The 26,133-nt window shown below is 57.0% G+C and overlaps 10 protein-coding genes across 10 annotated transcripts; 6 read left to right on the top strand and 4 right to left on the bottom strand.

Moving 5' to 3' along the window:
* Positions 1–745: 745 nt before the first annotated feature.
* On the top strand, positions 746–1,602 carry B0H64DRAFT_436338 (uncharacterized protein; the record flags this gene model as incomplete). Its single annotated transcript, XM_062806189.1, has 3 exons — positions 746–807; positions 912–1,001; positions 1,104–1,602. The coding sequence occupies 3 exons, from the start codon at positions 746–748 to the stop codon at positions 1,252–1,254; spliced, it is 303 nt and encodes a 100-aa protein (XP_062654467.1). The 3' UTR covers positions 1,255–1,602.
* Positions 1,603–1,765: 163 nt separating this feature from the next.
* Positions 1,766–4,005, top strand: B0H64DRAFT_451556 (putative cystathionine gamma-synthase/beta-lyase; the record flags this gene model as incomplete). Its single annotated transcript, XM_062807168.1, has 4 exons — positions 1,766–2,127; positions 2,174–2,645; positions 2,766–2,923; positions 3,217–4,005. Exons 1-4 carry the CDS (start codon positions 2,035–2,037, stop codon positions 4,003–4,005), a joined length of 1,512 nt encoding a protein of 503 aa, XP_062654466.1. The 5' UTR covers positions 1,766–2,034.
* A 491-nt stretch (positions 4,006–4,496) lies between these two features.
* B0H64DRAFT_446758 (glycosyltransferase family 20 protein) lies at positions 4,497–7,813 on the bottom strand (the record flags this gene model as incomplete). Its single annotated transcript, XM_062806945.1, has 3 exons — positions 4,497–5,128; positions 5,184–7,119; positions 7,268–7,813. 3 exons carry the CDS (start codon positions 7,811–7,813, stop codon positions 4,497–4,499), a joined length of 3,114 nt encoding a protein of 1,037 aa, XP_062654465.1.
* Positions 7,814–9,854: 2,041 nt separating this feature from the next.
* Positions 9,855–11,333, bottom strand: B0H64DRAFT_378267 (O-methyltransferase-domain-containing protein; the record flags this gene model as incomplete). Its single annotated transcript, XM_062802573.1, has 4 exons — positions 9,855–10,168; positions 10,238–10,864; positions 10,958–11,087; positions 11,136–11,333. 4 exons carry the CDS (start codon positions 11,331–11,333, stop codon positions 9,855–9,857), a joined length of 1,269 nt encoding a protein of 422 aa, XP_062654464.1.
* Positions 11,334–12,591: 1,258 nt separating this feature from the next.
* On the top strand, positions 12,592–13,275 carry B0H64DRAFT_331386 (Mss4-like protein; the record flags this gene model as incomplete). The annotated part of the gene is made up of 2 exons (XM_062800997.1): positions 12,592–12,840; positions 12,895–13,275. 2 exons carry the CDS (start codon positions 12,592–12,594, stop codon positions 13,273–13,275), a joined length of 630 nt encoding a protein of 209 aa, XP_062654463.1.
* Positions 13,276–13,462: 187 nt separating this feature from the next.
* Positions 13,463–15,646, top strand: B0H64DRAFT_446755 (heterokaryon incompatibility protein-domain-containing protein; the record flags this gene model as incomplete). Its single annotated transcript, XM_062806944.1, has 2 exons — positions 13,463–13,814; positions 13,872–15,646. The coding sequence occupies 2 exons, from the start codon at positions 13,463–13,465 to the stop codon at positions 15,644–15,646; spliced, it is 2,127 nt and encodes a 708-aa protein (XP_062654462.1).
* Positions 15,647–15,936: 290 nt separating this feature from the next.
* B0H64DRAFT_331528 (uncharacterized protein) lies at positions 15,937–18,670 on the bottom strand (the record flags this gene model as incomplete). The annotated part of the gene is made up of 6 exons (XM_062801008.1): positions 15,937–16,646; positions 16,746–16,954; positions 17,295–17,389; positions 17,449–17,867; positions 17,919–18,239; positions 18,358–18,670. The coding sequence occupies 6 exons, from the start codon at positions 18,668–18,670 to the stop codon at positions 15,937–15,939; spliced, it is 2,067 nt and encodes a 688-aa protein (XP_062654461.1).
* A 1,478-nt stretch (positions 18,671–20,148) lies between these two features.
* Positions 20,149–22,297, top strand: B0H64DRAFT_451530 (general substrate transporter; the record flags this gene model as incomplete). The annotated part of the gene is made up of 9 exons (XM_062807167.1): positions 20,149–20,228; positions 20,286–20,395; positions 20,452–20,580; positions 20,638–20,720; positions 20,797–20,836; positions 20,901–21,624; positions 21,675–21,804; positions 21,866–21,932; positions 21,983–22,297. The coding sequence occupies 9 exons, from the start codon at positions 20,149–20,151 to the stop codon at positions 22,105–22,107; spliced, it is 1,488 nt and encodes a 495-aa protein (XP_062654460.1). The 3' UTR covers positions 22,108–22,297.
* Positions 22,298–22,663: 366 nt separating this feature from the next.
* On the top strand, positions 22,664–24,058 carry B0H64DRAFT_49935 (uncharacterized protein). Its single transcript, XM_062808341.1, has one exon. It carries the CDS (start codon positions 22,817–22,819, stop codon positions 23,915–23,917), a length of 1,101 nt encoding a protein of 366 aa, XP_062654459.1. The 5' UTR covers positions 22,664–22,816; the 3' UTR covers positions 23,918–24,058.
* B0H64DRAFT_451522 (uncharacterized protein) lies at positions 24,059–25,604 on the bottom strand (the record flags this gene model as incomplete). The annotated part of the gene is made up of 3 exons (XM_062807166.1): positions 24,059–24,989; positions 25,047–25,536; positions 25,568–25,604. 3 exons carry the CDS (start codon positions 25,602–25,604, stop codon positions 24,200–24,202), a joined length of 1,317 nt encoding a protein of 438 aa, XP_062654458.1. The 3' UTR covers positions 24,059–24,199.
* Positions 25,605–26,133: the final 529 nt, after the last annotated feature.

Below are 26,133 nucleotides of genomic sequence, written 5' to 3'. Positions count from 1 at the left end.
AGTTTGTTCGGGTGGGAAGTATGAAATCTCTCAGCTGGTATTCGTTCCCGCAACCTCACCGGCGTGCCCGAGCTCCATGCAGTATAATACCTCGATATCCCCATCGGCCCATAGCACTCGTAGTGGCCGTCGGCATCAAAAAACAGGGTCAAGCAGGTCCGCCGCTCGCCGTTGTGTTACGTTGCGCGGAGACGCCTGCAAACACGAGTTTCTTTTCTTATTAATGCTCTCGTAAACAGACAGATATAAGGCGCTGGTTGGGCCGGGTAACTGGACTTCCTCTTTTATGCGCAGCGCCTCCGCATCCGAACAGGCCGATTCTGGGGTACTGGCAAAACTGGCACCATGAGCGGTGCTACAAGCTGCATTTGACAGCAGTCCCGGCCGGCAAGCAAGATTTACGGGGCCACAGGTCAGGGAACAAGGACGACATGACCGTTCCCGGTCGAATACCACGGCGCATATCGACTTCTTGGGCTACGCCAAGCTTACAAGTGGTCACATACAGTATACAACTCGCACAAGTAGAACACGAGCGTAGCATTCGCTAATATTGTAGAGGCAAAAGTACGAAGTATGCGCGCCAATACAAACAAGAGAATGCGTATATATTAGATGGTCACTGAATCCAAGTGTCGACTCTCTTGCGTTATTGTTACCGGCCAGTCCTCTGCTTCATCTCAGCTCCTACGTTCTCTCACCTACCTATTCCTCGTTCAGTCGGCTACCTACGTGACCCGTCACGATGAAGTTCTTCTTCGCCGCTGTTCTGGCCCTGCCCGTAGCACTGGCTGTCCCTACTGCGAGGTAAGAGAGTACGCCCATCATCATGCTTTATAAATCACGCGATCAGTCTAACAATTCAACGTAACAGCATCCAGCGTGACTTCCCTACAACTTTCCCATTCGAGGCTCAGGCATGCCATTGCGATAACGGTCAGGGCCACGTCACTGAGGCCTCGTGCTTATACTTTGGTTCCGTTGAACGCCCCGGTCAATGGGTACGTTCTCTGGATATTCCTCATATTCCGTTCTCTACATTCCATATGATCATTATACTAATGAAGGGCATGAATTAAGTGCTACCCTTTTGCCTCATACAGCCCCCCTATGGAAACGGTGTTCACCGATGCGTATTGTTTCGAAGCCACAGGTAGCGCCCTCTCGAAGGGTGTGTGCAAGTCCGTCAAACTGTGCAAGGATACTCGTGTTCCGGAAAACCCCGACATCGGTATCTTTTACCAACTTTGCTGAGCGCCTGTTCTTCCGAGGCGCCGTCCGTGGTTGGCCGGGGGAACACGGAACCTGTAATATTAGCACAGCAAATCATGTAGTGTTACGAAGTATAGTAGCACTTCTTCAATATCGGGAGGCACCTCCGGGCTTTAATACAATGCGGTGATCGCAATCTTGTCAGCTCGTGATGGACGGAGAGGCAAAACTCATCATCCCGAAGGTCGTCGACTTCGGATGTTAGATGTAGCACATTCATTAGGTAGTCGGGTCTTTAGCACCTCAAGGGCGATATGGTGAACTTTTCCAATTCTTTATGCTTGAAGATGATTCTCACATGCGTTCCGGAGTTTTAGCGTTGGAGAATTGCTGTTGCAAACGAGTCAAGCAGATGTCAAATGGCCCACCCACACCTTTACACCACAGGAACGTGCATTTTTTCTTGATATTAGTAAACCTAGAGCAGACCCCTGTGCTCACGGAGTGATCCTATTGGGAGTTCCCATCGAGCTGAATCATCTCGAGTGCCGCCAAAATATGAACCGCAAACGATCGACGTCATGGGCAACGTTTCACCAAATCAACCGCTCAGAGTCTTAGACAGAGTCACACAGTTCTACTCCACGATCTCGTCGGGAGCCTCTTCGCTGAAAAGACGAGCGCCATCATGCAGGCCGTTCTTCCTGCCCTAACCCGACGATGGCGGTATAAAAAAGAAGCTTATCCGCCTTTTGACAGGACATCTCTGCCGTCACCAACAATGGGCAGCTTTTCTTAAGTCCATCTTCCCGCCGTGACTTCATGAACACAATGACGACTATTCCAGTGCCAGAGCATTTACCTCTAGGAATCTCGCTGCCCCCAGGAGATCCCCATGTAAGTAGCACCAACTTGGTCAACATGACAGAGACACGGGATGCCGTATCCTAACCAAGCCCAGGGTGTCAGTGTACATCTGCCGAAATGGGCTGACACCGTCGGTTGGGCATCCCGCGAGCCCCGGGTGTTGGACGTAATGAAGACGGGGTACCCACGCTTCTTCGTCCCGCGCGTGGTACATCAGTTGGCCATGCGCCTTCTCGTCGGACAGCAGTCGGACACGGCCTTTGCGAACGACATTGGAATACACGGAGACGGCGAAGAGAGACTGGCAACCTTGTTAAACTCAGCCCAGCACGGTCGGGAATGCCGCAAGGTACTCCCAGAATGGAGTAAAGAACGAATGACAAACACGAAAGCGGCACATATTGGAGTCTACGCCGTGACCTGGGATGGCAAAGTCTCGCCTGTACAAGAGGCGGATAACCCCGACGGAAACGAGCCCACCCGCGAAACCGGCGAAGAGGACATCATCCTCGCCACATATCCGGCCGAGCTAGCCCTTGAAGCTAAATCGTTTTGGCAACACACCGGTTTTGGCATCTCCAGCCGGCGGGCCACACACTGGCTCTAGAACGCGCCGTTTCTTGCCGGACTCTCGCCATCGAAGCCATCCCTTTCGCCGACCGAAAGGTCTCTCCGTACCACCCAAGCCCGGGCTGCGCTGAAAGACCGAATCGCCACCGGTCAGTCCTCACCCGCCCACAACCTCCACGTCGCGCCCTCGGACGTCTTCCTCTTCCCGACCGGCATGTCCGCCATCGCCGCGATAGCCACCGCCATCAAGTCTCTCCGCCCACCCACCCCCGGCGTCCCATACCGCGTGGCAGTCTTCGGGTTAGTCCCCCCTTTCTAACCCCCCTTTCTAACCCCCCTTTCTAACCCCGCTTTTTTCTCTCACCCACCACCACCACCACCAAGACGCAACTAACCACCCCCCCTTTTGTCTCACCACAACAGCTTCCTCTACGTCGACACCCTCAAACTCCTCCACCACATCCTCGACTTCCACCCCACCCTCTACCACTACCACGACCTCCCCACCCTCGAATCCCACCTCACCCGTAATGACACCCCCCCCCCCTCGACGCCGTCTTCACCGAGTTCCCCGGCAACCCCCTCCTGCAATCCCCCGACCTGACCCACCTCCACCAGCTCTCCCGCACCCATAACTTCACCCTCGTCGTCGACGATACCGTCGGCACGCACGCCTCCACCCCCGTCGGCACGCACGCCTCCACCCCCGTCCTGCGCGCGTGCGACGCAGTCTGTACGAGCCTGACGAAATTGTTTAGTGGGGCGTGTAATGTGATGGGCGGGGCGGTGACGCTGAACCCGGCATCCGGAGTGTCTGGGGGGTTGAGGGGGGTGTTGGAAGGGGGAAGGGGGGAGGCGGAAGCGGCGTGGTTCTGGGAGGACGTGGTTGTGATGGAGGGGAATAGTCGGGATTTTGGGGCCAGGGTGGATAGGGCCGGGGGGAATGCTGAGGTGGTGGTGGGGTTGTTGAGGGGGAGGGGGGCGGTGGTGAGGGAAGTGTATTACCCGCTGGGCGGGCCGACGCAGGCGTTGTATGATGCGTTTCGGGTGGAGGGGGGGAGGTATGGGTTTCTGGTGTCGGTAAGGTTTTGGGAGAAGGCGCAGGCCGTGGCGTTTTATGACGCGTTGGATGTGGCCAAGGGGCCGAGCTTGGGGACCAACTTTACGCTATGCTGTGCCTACACGCTGCTGGCGCACTACAGCGAGTTGGAGTGGGCGGCTGGGTATGGGGTGGTGGAGGACTTGGTCAGGATAAGTGTCGGGTTGGAGGACAGGGCGTGGTTGGAGGAGCGGGTTGCGAGAGCGTTAAGAGCGGCGGAGGGGGTGACGGCAGTTGAGGATAAGGGCAAGCCCTAAATACGACGGAGGGGAAGTATGGTTAGCATACCCTCCCACTCGTTAGCAACACCCATCATTCTCAAAAACAGAACCAGAATAGTCGTGTGCGAAATTGTGCCAAGCCGAGGGCTGCTGCAAGAGGGAGACAAACCACCATCCCGACTATCTGAAGTAGAGTACAGTACAAATCTATCCGTGACGCAACGCCAGCAGGACGCCGAGACGCCGAGACGGAGACGCGGACGACAAGACGGTCCTGTCAGCGAGGAAAAGCCAGCGAGTCTATGCCCCCATGATCCACTTGCGGCAGGCCAGGCCCGAGCCATCCATGTACCGGCTCGATCGACACCTGCCACGCCCAACCAACCCCATGCATGCAAAGTAAGGTAAGTCATCGCTGAAACCAAGACGCTCCTGCCCCCAACCCCGAAACACCCGTCCATAGGCGACGGAAAAGAAGCCACCGCCTAGATCTTGCTCTTCATCCAGGTCCGTCCCGAGACTCCGAGTCACAGCGGATTGGGGATGTGGTCCTCGACAGCGCTCAGCGCAGCCAGGTTGACCTCGCCCATGCTCAGCACGCCACCGCTGGTCGCGCCCGTGCCACTCCCCCCGACCCCAGCAAGGAGCGCCACACACTCAATGACGTCCTCGGGCTCGAGTAAGTGCCAGCGGGCGAGCGTGACCTTGGTGCTTGCGCCGACCGTAACGGTGAAGCAGTCGTCCTCCTCGATCGCGGCTTCGGTCTGGCCATCGGTGGGCTGCAACAAACCGTTAAGGGAGCGGAACATGTCCTCGTCGGTAAAGTCGTCTCCCAGGCAAAGGACGAAGTCGATCTTATTCGGAAGTGCGTCCTCGCCGCTGGGGCTATTGCCGGCCGAAGGGCTATTGCCGGCTAGGGCGGCAGCACGCAGCTCGGCGTTGTACGTATTGACGAGCCTTTTGACGATCTCGCCCTTATTGATGAAGGTGGGGCGGACCTCAAGGTTGGCTTTGCCTGCCATGACCTCGACGTCCCACTTGCGCCCGACGGTATTCTCGAGCTCATGCTGGCACTCGCGCGACATGTGGATACCCTGCTCCGGGTCGGCCAGGCGGTAGTGCCAGGTGAGAGCACACCGCTTCTGCTCGATAAAGGAGCCTGTATTGCATAAGTTAGCATCACGGGCCACGACAAAAAAGACATCCACACGTACCCGGCACCCTGTCGGTATACTTCTGGAACACATCAAGCACCTCCTTCTGCCAACCCATGTCGAACTTCTCGGCGAGATTCTCCCACTCGGTCGCACCCGGGTGTTTCATGAAGCTGCCATGCTCGGCGCTGAAGCCAAGCTCGGTGATGTGGCCGAGATGCTGGGTCAAGAAGTCCTGGTCCCGACCAGAGATGATCCAGACGGCGTTCCGATGGTCCGACGCAAGGGCCTTCAGGCTGTTGATGACGCGCTCCGAAGGGATGGCGGCGCTGGGCTCTCGGACGATGGGGGTCAGGGTACCATCGTAGTCGAACATGAACAAACGCTTCTTGGAAGCGCGGTATTTGCGGAGCATGGCCGACCGATCGAGCAGGGGCGTGGCCGTCACGTTCTTCCGGCTGCCGAGGACAGTAACCAAGCGGCGCAGGAAGCCGGCGATCCAGAATTGCACGTTTTTGCTGGTGACATGAGACAAGAGGCTCTGCTCCATCGACTGGCGTCTGCCCTCGGGCATGGTGAGCGCGTGGTTGATCTGTTCGGCGACGGCAGTCAGATTCCACGGGTTGATGTGGATGGCATCTTTGAGAGAACCGGCAGTGCCGCTGAACTCGGAAAGAATGAGCGGTCCAGCTGACTGGCGCTGGCAAATGACGTATTCGAGTGAGGTTGTATTCATCCCATCTCGGACGGAGGTGATGAGGCCGATGTCTGCTGCGCGCAGCAGGGCAAAGTATTCATCTTGGCTGATATACTGGGGGTAGTGCAAGACAGGCGAGAAGCTAATCGAACCGTAGGCGCCATTGATCTTCATGACCAGCTCGTTGACGCGACTCGAAATCTTATTTTCGCTGTCCTCTTTCTCCTCCTCAATGTTAGTGGGAGAAGTGACTTGGATAAGCACCACCTTGTCGCGCCACTCAGGAAACATCTCGAGGAAGCGCTCGAACGCCATGAGCTTCTGGGCGACTCCGCGAACGCTATCCAGACGATCGCGGCCCACGATGAGCTTCTTGCCTGCGTACATGCTCTTGAGGGCCATGTACTTTCGGGTGACCGAGTCCGTCCACGCGAGCCGGGCGACCTTGGTGGCGTCGATGCCGATCGGGAAGACGCCGACTTCGACGCGCGAGCCGTATGCGTCCACGCCGGAGCTGTCCGACGGAAAGCCCAGGATGCGGGTGCAGCAGCTGGCAAAGTGCCGGGAGTAGCTGTAGCTCTGGAAGCCAACCAGGTTCGCGCCAAGGACACCCTCGAGCACCTCCTTGCGACGCGAGAGGCAACGGAGGAACTCGCTGCTTGGGAAGGGGCAGTGCAGGAAGAAGGAGATGTACATGTGGGGAGCGCGCTGCCGTAGCATGCTCGGGAGGAGCATCAGGTTGAAGTCGTGGACGATGACGACGTCGCCCGGCTTGTACACCTCGAGAATCTTGCTGGCGAACTTCTGGTTCATGCGGAAGTAGTCGGCCCACTGCATCCGCTCGCCGCGCCCATCGGTCGGCTCGTGCTGCTTGTAGTGGAAGAGAGTGTAGAGCTCGTGCTCGGCATACCGCCTCCATCTCGCCTGGTCCTTTAGGAGGATACCATCGTCGTGCCCCTCCGCATCGTCGGCCAGCCAGACTGGGACCGTCCTGATATTCTGGTTGTGCGAGAGCTGCGTCTCTAGGCGCTGCATGTCTTCTTTCGGGATCCACAGACCGTCCGCCGCAGGCGGCGTCGGCGGCCGCTTGTCGGCATCGACGGGTATCGGCTTCGAGAGAACATTGAGAGGACGAACGTGGACTGTTGTGCTGGGTGGGGTGTCCGGCGGGGACAGCTCGGGGGGTTGGTCGATCTCGCCGGTCCAGGCGACCACTGTGTGATTCCAGGGCGCGTCGTCCGAGGAGAGATACGAAAACGAATCAAACAGGGCTGATTGGCCCCGACGCGGAGTCAATTCCTAAGAAAACCGATGACATCAGCCCCACCATCCATTCAAGCTTGGCGAATACGCCTGTGTCACGGCCGCGTCAAGGCGGGTGCACCGATAGAGGATAAAAATAATGCCAGGGAAATAAACAGGGAAATAAACAGGAAAATGCACATACCCAGTCAGCGCCTTTGCGATACTTGAGAGAATGTGGAATGTTGAAAGTCGCAGAGATAATGTTCCCAGTGAGCGCCAAGTCCGGGCTAAGAGCTCGAATATCGGACATTGACTCCCGAGATGGGGCGCTGAACTCGGTGCCGGGGGCGATGCTGGGAGCAATCTCGGTGGGACTACCCATGACAGCGATGCTCAGGCGCCGCATGAAGTCTGTTCCCTCCTTCGCGCCGGTGTTGATCTTGTTCTGGAAGGACTGGCCCTCCCGGTTTGTGGAGTCTGGGGCGGGCGACGCGGCAATCGCGTGGTCGACATCGTGTCTCGAGAAGTAGCCGGGTTCGGATTCGTGCCCTGCCCCGCCAGCGCCATTGCCATTGGACTTGTCGCTACTCTCGGTGATATCTGGTGTCACAGGCACTTCAATGACGGAAGGCCGGAGGTGCGGTGGATAAGAAGACTCAGCGTGCTCCGGAAGATCAGGTCGCGAGTTGTTGGGCTCGACGGTATCCGCTCTGCGGGCGCCATCGGATGCGCCTCCGCTCTGGTTCATGGCGAGAACCTGGAATGACGACAATGACGAGTGAGGGTTCGTGAAGGTTCGTAAGGTTTCGTCGGGGGGAGGGATCGAGAAGTGCGCCAAGGAGAAAAGGAGAGGAACCGCGAGGTAAATAAAGAAGTGTGACCCAGAATGAGCTCACGAACAACGTCAGCGGGGCAGCGAGCAGCGGGGACAAGGGCTGGCCAACTTGGCAGGTTCGAAGAAATGACGGGCTGCAATGGGGCAGAAAACGGGTCCAGACCTTGCATGCAAGTGCAAGAGAGCAGCAACAGGGCGGGGACACTCATTCGTTATCGGCCAGGCTTGTCTTGTTTAAGACTGGCCTTGGTCAAGGGGGGGGTGGTTCACGAATTCTTGCCCAACTCTCGTGTTTCGTAGGTGGTTGCAGTGCTTCTCAAGTTCCAGTTTACTGCTTGCTCCTTTTTCTGCCGAGTTCTGCAGTGTTCAGTCCCGCCCAACCATTGTGCAACAGTTTGCTGCTTGGGCAGTGCGAAATCGCGGGGCAGGAGCGAAGAGTGGGGATGACGATGGCGGGGCATTAAGAACTGCCAACTGGCGCGCGCTGGAAAATCACACCGCCTGCTCACAGCGGAAGTTGGGAATGGCAGCGCTAGTGGGGATCGCTTGCAAGGGCAGGGATTATCAGTTCACCGTTCAGTGTCTGGACCTTCTCTGCCGTGCAACTGTTGATCACTTCTCCTTGACAAGTACTTTGTGTTTGGGCTCGACGATCTCCCCTCAGACAGACCATGTCATCTAAATCGGACTTCGAGGCTCAGTCAAGGACGGGAGCTGATAATCATGCACGGAAGGAATGCCGCTTCGCGTGTTTCCGGAACCTCGAAAGTCGGAGCGTACCTTCCTGCATGGTTTGGAAATGGTTGCTAGGGTCAGTGGGTCCAGGCCAGGCACGGGATGACGGGCCTGAACAGGCACACAGGTTCCAGATCGATCTGATGCATTCTGCCTCCTGCAACATCGCCCAGTCCTCGCCACATGCATTATCCAACAGAGACAGCAACCCAGCCCGGCCGGGTTCACTTCACAGCCAGCTCGCTTCCTGGACGAGCTGAGCCCGAGTAGCCTACCTCTGCCTCCAAAATCCCACCATTGCAACCATTCACTTGCGCCATTTTCGGATTTTCAGGCTGTCACTCCTTCGCTTGTCACTCGCCTCGAGGCTCTCTCCCCTGGTTCCCAATCCCGCCCTGCCCTCCGTAGTTGAGCCGGTGAATTTGGCCGCAATTCCCCGACGAAAGGCTTGCTGCAGCCATTTGCTGCCGCTGCAACCTGCACGTAAGAGGCCTTTCACATGGCCAGATCCCGCAACCCGACTGGTTTCCCTGCCGCGACGCAACCTCGGGCCGCCCACACAGATGCAATGCTCATCCGGGTATCCTCTTTCCTCATCGGTAGATAAAGTTTAGGATGAGCAATGCTCTGTGTCAGGAGCCGCAGCCTGAGGTACTTCTGGAGATGGATAGGCAGTGAGTTGTTATCGTGCCCAGCCGTCCACCGTTACTTGCCAAGCCTCGGCGTCCCGTCTGATGGGAACGTTGTGCTGAACCTCGAGGGATGCCACGAGCCTTGGTTTGGTTCAACCGTTGCGGGATTTAAGCCACCCCCTTTCGTCACTTTCAGACGACGGCGTGTTAGTGTTAGTCCTACGCAATGGGTTGGGGACGTTTATGTCTAGCACTGCGTTCATGCAACCCAAATCATGTCCAACCGCAAACATCAGCCAGCATGCATGGTTCATGCAGTCATGACACGGGATAATTATTTGTACAGATACCACGAGACTTGGTTATTTCGTGGTAAAGATGTCATACAAGCAGACTAACCACGTCCATCCGACTTAGTTCTGCGTTTGATAGCTTGAACCTTACAGCTGGAGACGTGCAGAGAACATAACTAGGTGGACTTGTGTGTTCAAGACGGAGAGAGTGGATTTTGGAAACTTGTAGAACTAAACTCCGAGTGAACCTCTATGCTAGGTGGTGTGCCTAACCACTCCGGTTCTCAGGCCTCCTCAAATTCTGGCACACTCAACAACGCAGTTGGAGTCTTCCTCGCGGACGAAATACCCCACTACCTTCAACCCCGCTGCGCCCGCGATCTCCCTGAACATGGCTTCGTTCCGGAGTTTGCCCCCGAGGTTGAACATGACGAGATCCACCAGGCAGTTTTGCGGCGTTGGCACATCCAGCAGCCTCTCCTCCATGATGATGACCCTTGCTTTCGGGTTGTCGATAGGCAGGGCGTCGGCAAGACGGCGCAGAATGCCCGTGGCGAGCGTATCCGAGTAGTCGAGCAAGATCCGTCGAAGTAGGTACACCAATGCCCCTAAGATCAGTCAGCCACCGTTCTCCGATACCGCTTTCCAACACAAAAGGAAATAACAGAAAGACTCACCCTTCACCGGCTGCTCCTCATGAAAGTCATGCTCCATCATCACCACCCCCTCCAACCCCCCACCCGCCACCGCCGCCGCAGCAGCCCTCGCCTCCTCAAGCACCTCCCTCCGATCCTGCAGCACGCACTGCCCCGCCGCCAACCCATCCACATCCCTCACAACCTCCTTCACCAACTGCCCCAACCCACCCCCCACATCCACCACCACCACCTCCCCCTCCTTCGCCCTCCTCGCCTCCACCCCCACCCACGCCAGATCATACAACACCCCAGCCCCAACACACTTCGTATCCCCGCCCACCATCTCCCGCGCCCGCATGCTGCGCGCAAACGCCTGCGCATAACTCGGATACAGCGCCTTGACCTCCCAGGGGGGCAGGTCTGCGTGGCCCCAGGCGAAGGCGAAGGGGGTTTCGGTCTGGCCGCGGGGTTCGGCGCGGCCGTGGGCGGCGAAGAAGCCCGGCCAGTGCGCGAAGGGCCGCATGGCGTTGCCGACGGCTACGGTGCTCAGGGAGGAGACTGGGTGGGGGGTGCGGTAGAGCGGGGAGATGCGGCTGTGCTGGAGGGTGTGGGGGGAGGGGCCGGGGTGGAGTTTGTGCGTTGAGAGGAGGTGGGCGGATAGTCGGGCTGTTTTTGGTTTGGAGGGGGGGTTGTTAGTGAGAGCTAGGCTTGAGAGGGATGGTGGGTACTGGGGATGGGGGGGTTAGGGGGGTGACGTACCAACGAGAGATTCCTGGGCATCGACGGCAAGGGCGAGGTCATGGATGGAGATGTGCCCGTCAAGGGGGATGTGGTCGAAGGCTTTCCAGTCGATGAAGATGTTCAATGTTGCGACATCAGCGAGCTGCGGCTGTTAGCTGGCGGTTTAGAGTGCGTGCAGTGTCTGAGAGGCACTTACCGCGATCCAGTCGGATTTCACTACATCGATTGCTGGGGCCGTCTCGAAGGCAATGCTCTTGGCTATGCGGGCGATGTCTCGCCGGAGTTCCAGGTCGTTGTCATCCTGGCCAGGCTTGGTCACGGCTGCTAGCTTCTTTGCGTTCTCGAGCAGTGCCTCGGCGGCCTGAACCAGTTCGAAATGGGGAGTTGATGCCATGTTAACTATCAACCACGCAGTTCACTGGGTTTGATGAAAACGGGAGGTGCCTGGTTGGAGTGCAGGCGAGCCGGTTTATAAAGGGAAAGCCGGTATAGAACGGCAGACTTCAGATGCATGACTTTATCCACCTCGCCATATATTTCTGCACGGGGTCCGGAGAACCGTGGGGAAACACCTTGACGTCCGAACTGCTCGGTCTCGCCAAGTAGGTAGGTAAACTTGGTCAATGGATGCCCTGGCACACCACTCTGCAGTTTCCAAACATGCAATGGCTCGCCCCGGAGCCGCTTACCGGTGCGCAGTCGGCTGACTCCCTTGATCAACTACGCCTTCCCGGTTCCTTACAGTGAGAGCCGGGATGAAACAAAATGTGAATCCGTATTGGCCCCCATATTTCACCACTCCTGCGCGTGACTTTCTGGGCTATGTTGCGACTCGTCATATTAAGTGGTTGGCTTGCACAGGTAGTGGGCCACGCTCACACATGGGTCGAGAGGCCTATTGCCGGGGAGATACTAAGCAAACCTTTAGTTCTAGAGACGACGGATTATGCCTGACTGGAAGGGCAGCCTTAGAAGTTGGCATGTCATGGCCTGGTGGCTTGTCGAACTCTCGGGACTACCCGGCCAGAGCCCTTTGTTTTGTCTCCTTAAAACGATTTCCCGGGCAGCAGGTGGGTTCCCCGTGCCCCTGGGGACCACGCGGGACTATCTGGGAAGAGTTCTCTTTCCCTTGTTGGGCGGGGTTTGCGGCTCACAAATTTTCGATTTTGAAACACTCGAGTCGATTAGTAACAGAAACTGAACGAGATATCCATTTTTGACATCTGCAACGCTCCGGGAAGGAACGCGATTCTGTGGTTTTGGGAACCGCGTGTCATGACGTCAGTCAAACGCGCCACGCGCACTTGGGAACATTTGCTCCCGGGGGTTCTGGGACGAATTACGGTTGTGACGAAGCGCTATTTGAGTATGTGATTAAAAACGTGAGCGGCATGCAGATTTTCGTTTTTGACTTTTTCTTTTGACTTTGTGTTAATAATAATAATAGGACCACACCAGCATCGGATCAGAAACCACAAACCAATTTTACCATCAGTGTTGGAAATGAACAATAACCTCAAATTGACCAACCATTAATGCTCTTACTCCGAACCAGAAGCTTCATCCCAACACTCAGCATACACAACCTCCCAATCTCCCATTCTCATCTTATACCGACACCGCATCCTCGGACCATCATCCTCAGTAGAATGATGGCAGATGAGAGCGGCAACAAGCGAAGCGACGGCAACGAGCCCCACCAATACCAAGCTGGTTCGTCCACCAACCGCGAGGAAGACCGGTGGAAAGAAAGGTCGCCATACAAGATCCATGACAAGGACAAGTTTGACGTCAAGTGGAAGGGTAAATGTCACTGCGGCGCCGTGCAGTATGAGCTGAGCCGGGAGAAACCGCTGGCTTCCAAGTACTGCCACTGCACCACCTGCCAGCGGATGCACGGAGTAGGTTCTCACATAGGTCCTTTGTTGCATCCTACTAAGGCTAACGGAGTCCAGGCACCCTTCCAATGGGCCGCCATCTTCCAGAAGACAGACATCAACTTCACGAACGGCCACCACGACCTCGGCTGGTACGACCCCACTCACAAATCGACGACACATCATCTTCCTTGCAAGGTGCAGTGCGCCTATTGCCGGACCCCAATTATGGACGAGGGTAGGAACATGATTCTGCTGTTTCCGACCCTGATCGAGGGGATCAACACGCCCAAGGGGAGGAAGGCGTTTGAGGTGCAATCCCACATGTTCTACCAACAGCGAGTGGTTGATATCAGGGACGGAAAGCCCAAGTTTGAGGGGCTGGCGGATCAGAGTGCCCGGGTGGACGAGGAGACGGGGGAGGTCATGGCGGGGGCTGAACTGGGGATGGAGACTTAATGAGCCGCCGTAGGATATCGAGGATATGTAGTTGGGAATACTGAGCCCTGCCCTTTGCTAGGAGCCGCCGACGGCGAAGGTTGCGCCGATCATCGGGGACAGTCCTTGGCGGGCCTCACTCCCAATCCCAACTCAGTTAGTGGAGGAGGGGACGTTCACTTGTTCACTTCACACCATCCCGCCCATCATGCGTTGCGAGACCTGCCTCAACCTCCAATATGAGGACTCTGACCCCGGAACCCATTCTAGCACCATTCCATTCAAGACAAACTACCATGAGACACTCGGCGCAGTCCGCCAGTCAGCCGATGAGGCTTGTCACTTTTGCACCATGATTCTCGCCGGTCTGAACTCATGCCGGCGCGAGAACGAAGCCATTCCCCCAGGTGACACGGCCATCAAACTCAAGTTGTCCATGCAGCGAGGATGGGATAAGATAAAGGGAACACACGTCAAATATGACGGGACCATTACGGTCAGTATGGCAGGCATGCCGGGGTACGTTCATTACAGGGTGCAACCTGCCTCGGGACCTGAAGGTATGAACAGACCCCTTTTCCCGGCTACCCCCATCGGTGCGCTCACTCACCCACCAGACCCAACCTATCCTCTCGTCCCAGACGCCACCAACGACACCCACACCGGCAGCGCGCGCACCATGGCCCTCATCCGATCCTGGCTCACCCACTGCCAAACCCACCACCACGCGACCTGCGCGTCCCCCTCCCAGGCAGCCCCCCTCCCCACGCGCCTCATCGATGTCTCCCCGCCCAACAACCCCACCGGCGCAGTCCTAATCGAAACCGCCACCCTCCCCCCTCCCTCACCACCAACCTCGCCAACCTCACCAACCTCACCAACCTCACCCCAACCCGCAAACCCACCAAGCTACCTCGCCCTCTCCCACTGCTGGGGCACCCACCCCCCCCTCACCACAACCACCACCACCCTCCCCACCCACCTCCTCTCCCTCCCCCCACTCACAACCCTCCCCCCAACCTTCCACCACGCCATCCTCGCCACGCGCGCCCTGGGATTCCGCCACCTCTGGATCGACTCGCTCTGCATCCTCCAAGACTCCCGCGCCGACTGGGCGCGCGAAGCGTCGCGCATGGGCGACTATTTCGCGCGGTGCGCGCTCGTGCTGGCGGCGGCGGATGCGGCGGATTCGGGGCGGGGAATGTTTAGGGTGCGAGAGCCGTGGGCGTGTCAGCCGCTGGTGGGGGTGAAGATGCGGATGCCGCGGGCGGGGGTGGTGAGGAGGGAGGAGAGGGGGAAGGGGTGGGCGTGGTATGATTGGCCGGCGGGGGATGAGGTGGTGAGGGTGGGGAGGGTGTTGGGGTGGGGGACGGCTGCTGGGGGATGGGGGGGTGGGAGTGGTGGGAGGTTGGGGGTGGGGCCGTTGGATGGGAGGGCGTGGACGATGCAGGAGTTGGTTTTGGCGGGGAGGATGGTCAGGTGGGAGGGGTTTCGGGTGAGGTGGGTTTGTAAGGGGGGTGAGGCGTGTGAGAACGTGCCTGAGATGAGGGAGGTGGGCGAGGGGGTGGTGGAGGTGGCTAAGGGGCTCGGGGCTGGGTGGGTGCGGTTGTTGGGTGGGGAGGGGAGAGTGCGGGAGGGGGTGGAAAAGCAGGAGTTGTATATGGATTGGTATAAGACGGTGGAGAGGTACACCGTGAGGGCCATCACCAAGCAGTTCGATATTCTGCCTGCGGTTGGGGGCTTGGCGAGTCGGTTTCAGGAGTTGGTGGACGATCACTATGTGGCCGGGCTATGGGAGAAGGATATCCATCAGGGGTTACTGTGGACAGTTGAAGGGCCGATCCAGCCGGGCGAACAACCGTTCAGGGCTGCCAGCTGGTCATGGGCGTCGATCAACTTGACGAGCATCAAGTTCGACGAGATACCTCAACCGAAGTACCATGGAGTATGGAAAAAGGACTGGTTCGAGGTCGAGGAAATCACGACACCTCTGGCGACCATCAACCAGTACGGCGAAGTAGATGGCGGGGTGTTGAGAGTCACGGGCTATCTGAGAGAAGTTAAGCTGGCTGGGGCCTCAGTCGCGGACAAGATCTACGGGATACGGAAGAACGTGCTGCTGGACCCCGTAACTGAGGAGTCGCTCGGCAACGTCTTCCTCGATTACCCCCGGCTAAGCACCGATTCACCGCTGCATATCTGGTGTCTCCCGGTGCTACACACGGGGTCAGCGGGTGGCAACTTAACGTCTATTTGTTTAGCCGTGCTGCCGGTCGACAATAACAACGGGGAACAGAGGTTGAGGCGCATCGGCCTGGCGAAAGTCACAAACAAGAAGTGGGATCACGGGTTTTTCCCGGATAGTGGGAAGAGACGACTGTGCTTAATATAAGATACGAAGCATTGTACGCAGAAGACATCTCCTGCTCCTCCCCGAGGTAGTGGTCTTGTCAATAGACCATCCATATTCTCGACGCCTCGGGCTTGAATCCATTACCAACTGTGCCGTGTATATAGCATCCCACTACGCGAACCCCGCTCGTGATCCAACCGGACCAGGGCATGGGTCTGCTACCATGGAAGCCGGCCCTGGTATCGGTTGGTCTAACTCTCCTGTGATGTATTTCAAAGCTATGTAGCCGGCTACTGCGCGCGTTATGCAGTAGATGGGTCTAGGAGTCATCACCGTGACCCGGGCGGGAAAGGGAGGCGAACGGTCATCAGACCGTTCACGCACGTCACCAGCGGACTCGGGCCAACTCCGGCCTTCTTCTCCCGATCCTCGGTAGCACTCACAATCTTGTCCGACCAATCGCTCTCGGGGGGGCCAAAGTTGGCCACTCGCGCGCAGGTCGAGCAGCAGGCCGTCAGATGGTGGATCTTGGTCGTGAGATGCGTGAAATAGTTCTTCTTGCCGTACTTGGGTGCTACCTTGCAGTACGAACATCTCTCCGGAGCCCAAGCACAGAAGTCGAGGCTATTCCGCATGGCACAGAAAAGGTCGAGCGCGAAGGCGGGGGCTTCCTCGTCCAGGAACCGGTTGAATGCATCATTCTCGAGAAAGAAGAAGCGGGCCGTGTAGACGAAAGCAACGAAGGCGGCGCGGATGGGGCTCATCTCGGTCGCCTTGTCAACCACTACGGGGTCGTGAGTGTACAAGAGACGGAGGGCATCGAAGAGCTCGCCGAGCCACTCGTCGGCGGGCTTGTAGTGGATCTGAATGGGGCTAAGCTTCCCGTCGAACTCCCCGTCGAGGGTGTTGAGCGCGATGGTGACGAGCGGGGAGACGATGAAGTAGTCGGCTACGGTATAGATCTCGTAGCAGGCCACGAAGGGCGTTTTGTGCCCGTTGGTGTGTGAGAGCCTTGCCTGTAAGGAGGGGATGTCGCAAACTAGAACCCGGGTGTCAGCATGATGCGTGTTCAGATGCTCAAATCGAGTCGCCCGAGTACCCTGGCGCATCCATGGGCCACAACGTTTATATCACGTACCTCCTGTGTAGATGTAGGCCAGCAGGCAGTCAATGACCTCTGGGTTGAAGTCTTGGATCTCAACCACACCCGTCTTCGCCTCTTCAAACCCACCAGTGAGCGCCTTGTCGAACCACTCGCTGCGTGAGCAGAGGATGTTTTTGTGGAGGTCCCAGGTCCAGTCGGCACACTTGACTGTAACGTCGGAGAAGAGCCCTGTGGAGAACAAGCTGGGAAGAACCGGTTAGCAGGTGTTTCGGTATGTAGACACCTGGGGAGGTAGGGATAGGTGCGCGTCATGCGATAACTTAGGTACTTCTCGTCACATTTGATGTATTGGTGCTCCATTTTCCTTCGTGGCATGATGATCGGATACTGCTAAAATGTGGGAAATATGAGTCGAATGTTGGAAGCACGCGACTAGGTGTGATCCGTACTTCCTGCTCACGGTTGCGGGGTTGGTGGTTGGTTTTTGAAGTTTTGAAGCTGGCGAGTGTGAATCAGTCAGTGAACGTTAAGAGAGGGCAGCGCGCTCTTTGGGTGGCAGTGACTGGTTGCTAGCACCTGAACAAGGAACCAGATGGTTTGTCCATTCCCAGATCGTGTCTTGATCTCGTTCTAGCTCGCCTCGTCTTATTGTATTGGCACGGTGTTGTTGTGGACAACTCGGAACAACCCATTTCTCCTATCGCCAAATGCTGAAATGTGATTTCGGTGACCCTACGTACATCTCGGCTGGCGCATTCTCACCACTGGCATGGAGCTCTGGCCCATCGTGAGCCCTCCACATGCCCCCAACAGCATACATCTCGGCAGGTCGGTTCTCCGCCGTATGCATCTCGAAGACTCCCTGATCATTATCCAGCTCCTTCGGCGATCCCTTCATCAGCGCATCTCTCTCTGCCTCCCACGGCTTATTGCGACGCGCGTGAGGAACACGAGGAACCCGATTCCGGGGGGGTGCTGCTATCTCCACCGCCGCAGGTGCTGTTCGATTCCTCATCCAGTACCATATCAGGATGCCCGCTGAGATTAGGGCTGCTACACCTATCCCGATGCCGATGCCCAAGCCCATTTTCGCCCCTTCGCTCAGCCCGCCCGCGGTTTCCTCTGCCGATGCCGTTGGCGTGGAGGTGTCTGTTCCTTTCGAAACATGTCAGCGATACTGTCAATATCTCGCCCTAGAAAAGCAACCCGGCCTACCTGTTTCTGATATCGAGGTTGCGGTAATCTCCCCTGGTTTAGTCGCACTCCTCGCTCCCAAGGTGGCCTTTAAATCCGCCGCATTCGTCTCGGAATCCGGCAGCGGAAAGGTCTGCACCGCCAGAGCATTCCCAATACTCGCGCCTGGCAGCGAGAACACGGCACCCTGCGTCTGGCAGCACCCCGTCTGCTCGCGGCGCGACTCACAACAATACGCCGCGGGCTCGGCATACCCCTCACCCGAGCACCCCCACACCTGCACGCCACCCGTCCCGAAGTCGTACGCCGATATGTCCGTCGCCTCGTCCGGATCTACACACACCGAGTCAGCAAGCAATTGACCCACCCGCTCCCGACCCCAACCTGCACTGCATATCCAACCAGCACCCCCCCAAAAAACAAAGACAACAAAAGCCCAAGGTTCACCTACTAATCCGACACCTCTGCGGACACACCTCACTCTCCCACTCCCGGTCGGTACACGTCCCACGCGCGTAGCTGATGCCCTCATCCGGACCCGTCCCAGCGTCGCGGCAGAGCCCCGACGAGAGACACAGCTCGGCGCTGCCGCAGCACATGCTCACGGCGGCATCCGGGTCACAGGGCACGTCACTGCTGGCGCTGCCGTCGGGGTAGAAACATTGTGATTGTGCTGAGGCGGTGGGGGCATGGAGGGTGAGGAGGAGGATGACGAGGTGGAGGGGTGTTGTTGCAACTAGTGGTGTTGGTTTGAGGGGTTTCATTGTGCTCGTCGCGCCGGATTGTTTGATGGTGAGGCGTTCCCGAGCGGGCGCGGGGAAAGGAGAGGCAGCGACATGTTCGTGGTGAGCGACAAGACAGATGCGGCTGGCGGAGAGGACTGCTTTTGTGGGTTGCATGCAAGGGGCTCAGAGGAACCTGGGGCTCATGGCTTCAGAGGACCGCTCTGGGGCGGAACCGACCACAACCCCTGACCGGCCTGCGCTGACTTGCTGTGCCGCTCCTGGGGTATAAAAATGGCCAACTCCGCTCTTCGCTGGCAGGGCTGAGCGCTTACATAGTAGACTAGTGAATGACCCGCGCGACGCATTTGCAGGCGCCAAGTTTCAAGGGGCGTAGTGATGTTACCCTCCCGACTTCGCCCATACCACACAAGGCAAGCAAATATGATCCTTCCTCTGTATCTTCGCCCCGCAGGCCAGGGGGCATTGGCACCCCAAGACCATCTCAGTCTGAGCGTGTCGAAGCAAAGCGGCAGCTGAACGCAAGCCTTGCATACCTCGGGATTCGAGCTTTTGCTAAATCTCTGGGGTCTGTGCTCTTACCCCTGCTTGATGAACATGATGTCCTTCAATGGGGTCGATGCTCAGTACGGCTTGGCCCAGGGCACCCCGGCCCCTTAAACACGTAAAGATGTGGCCCAAGGGCCATCCCGCCGGATTCTTGGAATTTCGACACGAGCACGAATGTAATCGCCGCCTATATCTGCGTCCAGCTCTGTCCCGGTCAACAGATGATAGGAGCACGCGGGGGCTTCTACAGGACCGCGCCATGGCATCCCCGGGCGTTGAAGGATACCCTGGGAAGAATTTATGCCTCGTGGGATCTTGCTTCTCGCTCCTGCGCGGGTTTCCCCCGTAGAATGGCGGCGATCGGGCAGCTAGTGGTCAAAAAGCGCCAGGCTCTAAAGGACAGCAAGAAATGCAACAAATATAAGGCCGGTTAAATAGGTAGACAAGCAAAAGAGACGAGAAGGGAACCGCGGGAAATGGATTAAATCAACGGATTAAATAAAAGAATGGAGTGTTAAGAAAGGAAAGTGAGTAAACTTCCCCAGGGGGTGCCGGGGCCAGAACCTCGGCGGCGCGCCACGTGGGAGCAAGACCCGGCGGCTTGGGTAACGGCTGCCGCATGCATGGGACTCCGATTCCCGAACCCTCGGGAATAACCTCTGTTTCGACGAGTGACCTCCTAGCCCGGGAGACTTCTCCGCACGCTAGTTCGCCTTGGCCCGGGGCTAGCTTACACCGTTCCCTCGGCAGTTTGCCCCGAGCACCGGAGCGTTGCAACTGGTACGCGGGGCGCGTGGGGAGGATAAAGCTCTGCCGATCCCAAAGTTTGTACCTCTTTTAATCCTCATCCGCGTACATCAAGTGGTGTTGACCCGTTGTTGTTGTTGTTGTCTTCCCGAAGCCACCGTACATTCCGACCCATTACCCATCTCCACGCCCTCACCATTACCATGTCGTCAAAAGACCCATGGCTGACAAAAACGTTTCTTGCCTCGTTATTCCTAGGCATCGGCGGCTTTCTCTATGGCTTGTGAGTTGAACCCACTACTCTCCAGCCCACCGGAATGCTGACAGCTCCCTTCGCCAGTGACTCCGGAATCATCACGCCCAGTCTCGCTCTAGGGTCGTTCAACACGTACTTCAACAAACCCGACGCGCCTCTTCGTGGTGCCATCGTATCGGTTTACCAAGCCGGAGGTGCGCATGCCGCGGTTCACATTCTCAGCCACCCACAAGTGCTGACAACTCCACAGCATGGCTGGGCAGCGCCTCGGTGGGGGTGACTAGCGACAGGTTTGGTAGGCGGAAGGCCATCGCCTTCGGGTGCGCTTGGGGTGTGCTCGGAGGAGCGCTGATGGCCGGGGCTGCACACGTTGCGATGCGTAAGCATTCCCCTGCTGGAAAAGAGGCACGGACGAACTAACGGGACGAGGTTATAGTCATCATTGGCCGTCTATTGATCGGTTATGCTGTTGGCACTATCACTGGGGTTGCCCCCGTGTTTGGAGCTGAGATTGCGAAGGTGACGATACCTGCCACGCCTGAGCGGCCCTGGGCCATGGCTATGTCGCGCGTCATATGATGCTAATGATGGGCAGACGAACGAGCGCGCCAGAAATACCGCAGTCAACCAGATGAGTGAGTCTTGGAGCAACCGTATGTCACGGCCATGACCCACAACTAACCCCTTATCCCTTGACAGTGGTGGCCTGGGGATTCTTCGTCGCCTTGTGGACTGGTGTAGGCGAAGGCAAATGGGCGAACGCAAACCAATGGCGGCTTGGGTTCGCGATCCAGGCTATCCCTGCCCTCATCCTCGGCGTCGGTGTCCTCTTCATTGGGGAGTCCCCGCGATGGCTATGTCTGAAGGGCCGTTACGAAGAAGCGGAGGTGTCCTTCCGCCGGTGGCACGACAACGGCTCGAACGACGACTGGTGCCGGACCGAGTTCGCCGTTATCCAGACCAGCATTGCCGAAGAGGTCCAAGCACAACACCGTCTTGGCTGGGCCGACCTCGTCCGCACACCCCCATTCCGGAGACGCCTATTCGTCGGGTCTTTTGTCTGGGCCGCCGCAATGCTGTCTGGTATCAGCTTCGTCCAGTACTTCCAGACAGCCATCTACGCCACGCTGCAGTTTGACCAGGATCAACAATTGCTTGTTAGCGGGCTGTACGGATGTGTTGCTCCCGTTGCCTGCATTCTCTCACTCTTCTTTGTCGATCGGATCGGCCGCAAGAAGATCCTGGTCACCAGTTCGGCGCTGCTGTCGGTGTTGTATCTCATCATCACCATCCTTGCCGCCTTGTACCCCGCGATACCGGGCATGCCGACGAACCAGGCCGCCCAGAAGGGCTTGATTGCTTGCATCTTCTTGGTGTCGGCCAATTATTCAGCCTTGCTGGGGCCGATGACTTGGATTATCCCGTGCGTTGATCCCTCTGTTTGAGAATATCCGAGATTGACAAAACCTACAGACCAGAGGTCTTCACAACGGAACTCCGCGCCAAAGCAAACGCTGTTGTCCAGGTGATCCACTACTCCATCAGCTTGATCATCACCCAGTGTTCCCCCATCGCTCTTGAAAGGGTGGGATGGAAGTATTACGTGAGTCCCCAGGCTCACCGCACTGAGCAGTGGGTTTGTCCCAGTGACTAACAATCAATAGATTCTCTTTGTCCTCACCAACGCTCTCTGTGTGGTGGTCTTTGCGTTTGCCTACCCAGAGACAAGAGGTATTTTCAACTTGGAACATCGATGAAGCATGAGCTGACGGAAGTTACAGGCAAATCACTTGAGCAAATTGACGAGATCTTCGGTGACATCCAGAAGAAGCGTGACATTGAGTTCAACTATGAAAAGGAGGTGGCTGAGAAAGACGGGGTTTCGGTAACCGAAGGGCCGCGATAATACTAGGATTTTGTAATGCCGGCGTGCTCGGGCAAATAGATATCGAGGATAGAGCCTTGGGAACCACCACCAGTGTTGTTAGTTGGATGGCTTAGCGTCGCTCGATGATAATAATGGAGCGTAAGCCAAGGTAGCTGGGAACTAATTAGCTCCCTGGCGGGGAGGGGAAGTATGGTTTACAATATCTCGATGCAGTTTTCCGGGCCAGCGCCGTTTGACATTTGGGGCACGTAGACTATTAACCAATTGATACGGGAGCCTGATACCAGGCATATCACTTCTACCGGGCCGTATTCAGTACCCGTTGGGCCTCTGGCGTGGCAGTGTCACGTAGCATGGAGATTTCTTTTACACATAATTAGACATCGAGGTATATGGTCAGTTACATCAACTTCACCGAGCTATGTATTCCACGCTTTGGATCTTGATTTGCGCTAGAACATCCAGTTTACCGACGCCATGGCGTATGGGGCGAACAAAGCACTGTCTATGCATTGTGTACGGTTCTAAACAAATGCTTTATATACCGGGTAGGTGGCTTGTCCGGCACAATGAAGTCGAGTCAACGACCATCGACGTGAACATCTTCATTGTATAACGAGATACCCCGATTTGGCATTTAAACATCAGGTCCTACACACTTCCTTCCTTCCTGCTCAACCCAACACCCAACTCACTCCAATTCGTTACAAGTACAAACATTGTCAAAATGGCTACAGTCGCTTCCACGAGCTCGGCGAAGACTTCCGTCAGCGCTAAGTGGGCTGACCTCGTCACCAAGGGCAAGGAGGTAAAGACCACGGCCAGGAGTCAACAAGGCAAGAACGTCAAGACGACCGCTAGGAGTTATGAGCAGATCCAGCGATTCATTCTCTTGACCAACATCCTGAATAAAGCCGGCCTGTCTGTCAACGAGGTGAGGGAATGTCTGAAGAAGTATGTTAACTTCCTGACGCCCGACGACCTCATGGAGTTGGCCACCCACCTACCTGGTCTGGAGAGCATTGACGGGATGGATCTGCCATACGTCACGGCCATCGCCAGCTTGAGCATGGGTAAGATGACAGCGGAGACTGTCATCGAGACGGCGGTCAGGGCAAAGCTTCGCTTCGTCGACAAGCCCGCCCTGGCTTACGGAGAGAAGGGCTGGTTGAGGCACCTGTTGCACGCGTTGGCGCAGGATTCCTCGCGGCAGCATGGGGTACAGGCCGAGGCGTGGTTTGGGAAACCTGATTGCGCGCTCTGGCTTGCGTTCATGGCCCGCTTCCGGGTGTTGCTGTCCGAAGAGGAGTGGTGCGTTTATTTGTCCCCGTCCGTTCGGGACGCCTACCGCGACGGTTGGTTAGGTGTCTTCGATCTGGAGCGTAGCGCCAGGCGGTCGGCCCCGGCCCCCTCTTCTGGTCCTGTAACCCCGGCCTGGAGCGGTCTGCTCAAGGCCAACCCAAGGATCCAGAACCCTCCAGCTCGGGTCCAACCCCCGGCTGCGGTCATCACCACTCCGTTCCTTACTACAAAGTTCTTCTCCCTCCAGATGCAAAGCCCATTGTACCTATCCCTAGTTAAGAAGGTCCCCGCCAGCGTTAGACAAAGGTCCAACGAGCTGCGCCATCAGCTCCGTCTGCCGCAGATGGCCTACAAACCCCAAAAGGGAGGCATCTCTGCTAGGGGTCGAAGGGGGAATCAGGCGGAGCAAAGGACGGCCGGTGACCGTGACTCGGAAGCTAGTGGAGAGGTCGGGAAGCCGGTAGACGAGACAGAGGAGGGATGGACGGTGGTTAAGAACAGGAAACAGAAGGCGGCCTCTCGCTAGGCAGGTATCTTAGGTATCAAGGATTGAATTAAAGAGAAATAGACTTTTTTGACGATAACTTAGCGCGTGCACCGCCGGGAGCGTACTCTGTAACTCTAGGAATTGCTAAAGCAAAGTGAAGTGGTAGATGTTGTATATAGACGTGAACAAGTGCCCTGCTTAACCAGAGACATGAACCCGATAGCTAGAACCGATGTTGATCTTTCCAGAGGTCGCCGGTACCGAATAGTAACAATAGTCAAGTTCGTTCCCGTCAGGTAGTAGTCCAACCATCGAGAGGTTCTAAACATCAAATAGGAACAAGCCGGGGCGAACAGGCGGGACGTTGAAGATATGATAAGGCCGGAAGCGGAGGATCCGCTCTTTAAACGCCTCAGGTGGGAACAGCCACAGACCGATGGCGGTGCTGGGCACGCTTTCCATCCTCTGGGACGTTGCGGCGTCCACGATCGGGCCGTGCTTAGCCATCATACTCCGGCCCGGGAGGTGTTTCTTATAGAGGTCCCAAAGGTGTTGCCGAGTGGACAGCCAGTCGGCATCCTCTTCACGCAGATGCTGCGCCAGCCCTTCTCTCGAGCTTGCCAGCAGCGGCTTTTCCCTTCCCGCTACCCCAGACTGGCGCGGCCAGTTCAGCGCGGGACAGATGTAGAAACGAAATCGGCTATCCTTCGGCCGGCTGTGAACCCCGAATGCCTTTTCAAGCCTTTCCCAGTCGCCCCCGACACGCTCCGCGTCGGTGCCGAGTATGAGGGTGCCGAGATCAAACTCGACACCCCACCGCGGATCAGTCTCGAACCAGGAAAGAGACCCGACCGGAACGCCGCGTCGACGGAGCGGGAGTGTTTGGGCGAAATGATAGGGGGCCATTCCCGGAGGTGGCTGCCCTGTGCCCCTCATACAACTCCGAAATTTGATCACACAAAGGACGGAACGGAGCGTGCTGCGGAGGGCGTCGGCAAACGCTTCTGCCGCAGCAGGATGGAGGTGGGTAGGGTTCAAATATGGATAGGGACGACTGGGGTCTTCGGGATAGTGAGCGAAACACATTTCCCGTATAGCGAGGTGGGTGATCCTATTAAGGTTTAGAGTAAGCCCAGAACAAGGCTGCAGAAACAACCGCCATACATACCCCCGGTCTTGCGGGTCATAGGCTCGGACATCGTACACAAAGTCTGGTAGTATGTGTGGGTGACATGAACCGCCGAGGTCCAGCACGTCGTGTTCCGGGTTCAGGTAAAGCACTCTGTCGCCGCCGGGCCCAGGGAAGGGCAGGTGAACCCGGTAGTAGCCTAGAGTAGCTTGCCTTGACTCGCTGTTGACCCAAAGTAATGGGCTGAGCGAGACGGCGTAGCCCCGGCCGTGGATTTCGACTCTGTAAGCCCGGCCGCTAACCACCTTGTTTAGATGGTTGCGGTCCGCGTAGGCGTTGTTGTAGGGACTATCCCTGTCTCCGAAAATATTCAATTCGATCATGCGGTGTTTCTGGAGGAACAGCCACCAAATGTGTAGGCGTAGCTCGGGAGGGAGGCGGCGAAATGGAAACCATCGTGTATCGTCCGTGGCCCGGGGCACCACCGAACTCCAATAGACGTCGTTGAATAATCTGACATCTCCGTCATCTCCACAGGTTGTGCAACTCTCTATTGTTACCCTCGTTTTCGGCAGCCAACTCGCCGGTCTGGTCCATGGTGAAGCTGAGTGTCGCGATGCAGCGGATAGAGGCCGACGGTTCAAGAGGGGCAGCACCGCAGCAGGCACCCCGTAAGTGTGTCTCGAGGTATTCGACGATAAAGCTCACGATTCGCTGCCGCAGGTTTAACAAATCAACCCCGCTATCGATTAGGCTCCATTGAGAACCCAGGCATTAAATCGTAGGTAGGTAATTAAGCGAAAACCTCCCAGGTCCCAACCAACCGTTTAATACCGTCACTGCCTCGTAGATGGCGTATCCGTCCCTGTTCCCCTCTAGCTAGCGAAATTTTGATCAAGGCAGAAATATTGATGTAATAAAGCTTCCCTCGTTTCGGCTATACTTGCCTCCGAATCCGTTGATCCCATGACCTATTTCTTCACACGTATCGAGGCCTTTGATCGCCATCACCACCAAACGGCACAAATCATCGATACCCGAGAAGGACCGTAGGCGTATGCAGCGCGACGTTATTGCAGAAGTAATTTGCCTCCGGAAACTCGGGAACATAGGTTAGGAGGTACCT

Source organism: Chaetomium fimeti, assembly GCF_033439085.1.
Source record: "Chaetomium fimeti strain CBS 168.71 chromosome Unknown B0H64scaffold_11, whole genome shotgun sequence".
Taxonomy (NCBI): Eukaryota; Fungi; Ascomycota; class Sordariomycetes; order Sordariales; family Chaetomiaceae; genus Chaetomium; species Chaetomium fimeti.
The sequence above is the reverse complement of the archived record's forward strand: the minus strand, read 5'-3'. Positions and strand labels throughout refer to the sequence as shown.